Below are 5,000 nucleotides of genomic sequence, written 5' to 3'. Positions count from 1 at the left end.
CACAAGAAACAGCAGGGCCCAGTACAATAGACACAAGAAACAGCACACAGCCGTTTAAATAGGCCCAAACTTTCAGTTTAGTTACTTCTTCCCTCACTGGCTACCGTCAAGTAATGTAAACAATCCACCGTCAACCACAGTGATAACACCTGTCAAGACGGGGTGCACTGGCAATAAATTATGTCTGCAGGTAAATCTCATCGCTTTGAATTTTCTCTCAGGCAGAGAGTAGTAGAAATTTCATCAAAATACTCAAATTTCTCAGCCCATTGTGGACACAGTATCTTTTTCATAATTTTCAAACATATATGGATACAAAGGCCAATTTTTCCTCTACAAGACGCAATTATTTTTATTTACATCATTAAATGATAAGTTTGTGTTTTGCTCTTTTGAATAATCAGAGTTTTTTATCAAATAAATATTAAAATTATAAGTTTAAGAAATATTAAAAAATTCAAAATATCAAACCAACACTTTTTACCATCAAGGGTGAGGGATCAGAGAAAAGTAGATAAAATTATCTTTCATATGATATATACTTTATTATGTAGATTCAGGGATTTAAGAATAGAGGGTGTGGAAAGGAATCTCAATAATTATTTTTGTTACCAACAAAGAGGAGAATATTTCATATTATTTTAGAAACCCAATAATAAAACTAGATAGTGATGATAAGAGATATTTATTTAATTTGATTTCATTGAATTTAAGGGGAAATTTACTTATTTAAGTTCTGTTCAGGTTATGGAGAGACACAGTTAAGACGGTCATCACACCAGTACACATGAAATATGTCGAATTTGTTGTGAAAGAGTACAGAGCCGTGCTGAGAGGATTAAAACACTCTAGACTTTATCTACAATTGCTATAAATATAAATGTGAAATTCTGATATATTTAAATATTTCAATTTGCGAGAAATGTATCTCACTGGTACATAATTTAAAGAAATGCGATGCAGGTATTGATACCTTTGGTTCAATGAGGTAACTCTGAACAAGAAACAATACTTAATGAGGTGAATATGATCCTTATCTTTCACCAGTGATGTGCTATATGCAGTCTATATGGCACACAAATTAAAAGAGGTGCAAGTCAAGTACATAAAAAAAAGTAATGGGCATGGATATCTCAAAAATAAGGTTATGAAAATTATAAGAACTCTTGAAGACTTTCTTAGTGGTTTTGATTGTCTTTAAATGAGTGTCCTTATATAACAATTTTTAATGGAATTCTTATAATTCGTTGATTCTGGGATAAATATAAGCGAATCACATTTGACTATGCTTCTGGTTTATTAAAAAATTTCAATTAAGACAATGCTGTGATTGGATTTCAATTTTACCTTACTCAAAATCCTGACTTTTACGTACAGGTGAACTGATATCTCAAAAACGCCTCAATCTACTGGTATAAAATTTATATGTCTACATTCTACAGATATTCAACATCATTTCCATTACTTTAATTTTAAAATCTTGAGTGTTGAACTTGTTAAAATATTCTCTTAAAAATTTCAACTCACTTAAATTTATGTATCAATTTCATGGGTTATCCCTCTTGCTTTTTAACACCATCATAATTATGATTTTATAATCAATGAAAACTCTGTTAATAAACTGTTTGGTAGTATAAAAATATTTTTGCTACACTTTATAACGGCAATACTACATTAGTTTGAAATTCAGAAAAAATCGATCAGAACGGCGAAAAAATTGTCTCCCTCTCTCAGTGTAAAGCTATGACTCATCATCACTAGACTGGCTAGATTTACCTGGCGAACTAAACTGAAAGCAATAAACGCCTGTGAGCAGGGCCCAGTACAATAGACACAAGAAACAACAGACGTAGTACAATAGACACAAAAAAACAGCAGGGCCCAGTACAATAGACACAAGAAACAGCAGGGCCCAGTACAATAGACACAAGAAACAGCGGGCCCAGTACAATAGACACAAGAAACAACAGACGTAGTACAATAGACACAAAAAACAGCAGGGCCCAGTACAATAGACACAAGAAACAGCAGGGCCCAGTACAATAGACACAAGAAACAACAGACGTAGTACAATAGACACAAAAAAACAGCAGGGCCCAGTACAATAGACACAAGAAACAACAGACGTAGTACAATAGACACAAAAAAACAGCAGGGCCCAGTACAATAGACACAAGAAACAGCAGGGCCCAGTACAATAGACACAAGAAACAGCGGGCCCAGTACAATAGACACAAGAAACAACAGACGTAGTACAATAGACACAAAAAACAGCAGGGCCCAGTACAATAGACACAAGAAACAGCAGGGCCCAGTACAATAGACACAAGAAACAACAGACGTAGTACAATAGACACAAAAAAACAGCAGGGCCCAGTACAATAGACACAAGAAACAACAGACGTAGTACAATAGACACAAAAAACAGCAGGGCCCAGTACAATAGACACAAGAAACAGCAGGGCCCAGTACAATAGACACAAGAAACAGCAGGGCCCAGTACAATAGACACAAGAAACAGCAGGGCCCAGTACAATAGACACAAGAAACAGCATGGCAGGGCCCAGTACAATAGACACAAGAAACAACAGACGTAGTACAATAGACACAAAAAAACAGCAGGGCCCAGTACAATAGACACAAGAAACAGCAGGGCCCAGTACAATAGACACAAGAAACAGCGGGCCCAGTACAATAGACACAAGAAACAACAGACGTAGTACAATAGACACAAAAAACCACGGGCCCAGTACAATAGACACAAAAAACCACGGGGCCAAGTACAATAGACACAAGAAACCACGGGGCCCAGTAGAATAGACACAAAAATTTGCGGGGCCCAGTAGAATAGACACAAAAATTTGCGGGGCCCAGTAGAATAGACACAAAATCCAACCCTGGCACTGACAAGGAACGTCTTACATGTTAACTGTTCCTGTTGGCTTTGGACACTTTGCATAGTGCTCTGAGCATGTTAAGTGGATATTGCGTCATTTAAAAGCTCAAATTTTTGTGCGGCGATATGATCTAGTGATATGACATTTGCCCTTAGATTGGAAGGTCCTGGGTTCGAGTCACACTCTGAATGGCGAAAGATGAGTCCTTGGAAAAAACGTTTTTTACTCCCATTCTGTCACCGTAAGCAGTGTAAAATTGGTACCTGGCCGTTTACAGTGTTCTCTCTATCTGAAAAAAATTTTGTAATATTGTCTAACAGGCATCATGTCTCGTCCTACATGTTGAGTGTTTCTGTTGTCTTGGACCCCCTTGTCATGCTCTCATACTCAGTTTGTTTTGTTTGTATTTTTTTTGTTTTTTGTTTTTAAAGGAACAATGTGTGCCACGCGTTCACCTGGCTAATGTTTATACAAAGTTAATCCCCATTCCCTGTGTGCGGCTATGTGGTCTAGTGGTATGACACTCGCTTTCGGATCGGAAGGTCCTGGGTTCGAGCCTCGCTCGACGCATAGTTGAGTCCTTGGAAAAGACTCTTAACTCACATTCTCTCACCGTACTCAGATGTAAAATGAGTACCTGGTCGTTAACAGCGTTGTCTTTGTCCGAAAAATTGTAATATCGCCTAACAGGCGTCATGTCTCGTCCTACATGTTAAATGTTGCTGTTGACCAGGGATCCCTTGTAAAGCGCTTTGAGCACTATAAGTGGATATTGCGCTATATAAAGCTCAATTTTTAAATATTTTTTTTAAGAAGAAAAAGCTTAGAAAAATGTCCCCACGGGATTCGTTTTATTTCTTCTATCATTTTTCTAAATTCCCCAGGCCAAGTGTCAGTTCTATCTGGACAACATGTCGGCATTCCGATCGGTCAAGAGTAAACTGGGACACTCTGTACCTGCCGAAAGCCTGGACTTTATCCAGAGAATCATGGACAAAAATGTCAGTAACTCTCTCTCTCTCTCTCTCTCTCTCTCTCTCTCTCTCTCTCTCTCTCTCTCTCTCTCTCTCTCTCTGTGTCTCTCTCTCTCTGTTTGTGTCTCTCTCTCTCTCTCTCTCTCTCTCTCTCTCTCTCTCTCTCTCTCTCTCTCTTTTTTTTTTTTTGTAATGATATTATTGTAGCTTTAACTCACTGTCAGTATTTACCAAGCCTCCCTTCATTACTAACACCAATATTATCTATATGGACTTTTCCACTGAAGTAATAAATCTATGACACTCGCCTTTGAATCAGAGGGTCCAGGGGTTCGAGTCCTGATCTGAACTGTGCATAGTTGTCCTTGGGAAAAAGGCTCCTTTCTCACATTCTCTCACAGTACTCAGGTGTCAAATAACTTCCTGACTGTAAACAAGCGTTGTATCTGTCAAAAAAAAAAAAAAAAAAAGTCCTGTCGCCTAACAGGCATCATGTCTCGTCCTACATTTTAAGTGTTGAAATGTTTTAAGTGTCCCTATCGGCTAGGGACCCGTGGTAATTTTAGGAGAAATGTCATGTTAGTGGTTGGAATTCTATACTGATAAATGATGAATTCTGTTGTGGCTATTTTTATTCCATCCTATTTTACATTTGTCTGCCCTGACCTCCCATAGTGGGCAGGGAGGTACATGCTGTGTCTTCTATCTCCCTATACCTGGGTGGGATCCTGACCTCCCATAGTGGGCAGGGAGGTACATGCTGTGTCTTCTGTCCTCCTATGTCTGGGTGGGATCCTGACCTCCCATAGTGGGCAGGGAGGTACATGCTGTGTCTTCTATCCCCCTATGTCTGGGTGGGATCCTGACCTCCCATAGTTGGCAGGGAGGTCCATGCTGTGCCTTCTATCCCCCTATGTCTGGGTGGGATCCTGACCTCCCATAGTGGGCAGGGAGGTAAATGCTGTGTCTTCTATCCCCCTATGTCTGGGTGGGATCCTGACCTCCCATAGTTGGCAGGGAGGTACATGCTGTGTCTTCTATCCCCCTATGTGTGGGTGGGATCCTGACCTCCCATAGTTGGCAGGGAGGTACATGCTGTGTCTTCTATCCCCCTATGTCTGGGTGGGAT

The 5,000-nt window shown here is 39.5% G+C and overlaps 1 protein-coding gene across 1 annotated transcript in view; it reads left to right on the top strand.

The window, feature by feature from the left end:
* The window catches only part of LOC144955872 (uncharacterized), a 76,460-nt gene that overhangs the window by 65,133 nt on the left and 6,327 nt on the right, over positions 1 to 5,000 (top strand). The window contains exon 10 of the mRNA XM_078886102.1: positions 3,782 to 3,898. Coding sequence (XP_078742228.1) covers positions 3,782 to 3,898 — 117 coding nt within the window. The remainder of the gene's footprint in view (positions 1 to 3,781; positions 3,899 to 5,000) is intronic.

This window comes from Berghia stephanieae, chromosome 10 (assembly GCF_034508935.2).
Source record: "Berghia stephanieae isolate SIO BIC M18660-M18661 chromosome 10, UCSD_Bste_1.3, whole genome shotgun sequence".
Lineage (NCBI taxonomy): Eukaryota > Metazoa > Mollusca > Gastropoda > Nudibranchia > Aeolidiidae > Berghia > Berghia stephanieae.
Note: the sequence above shows the minus strand (reverse complement) of the source record. Positions and strands in the feature narration are given on the sequence as shown.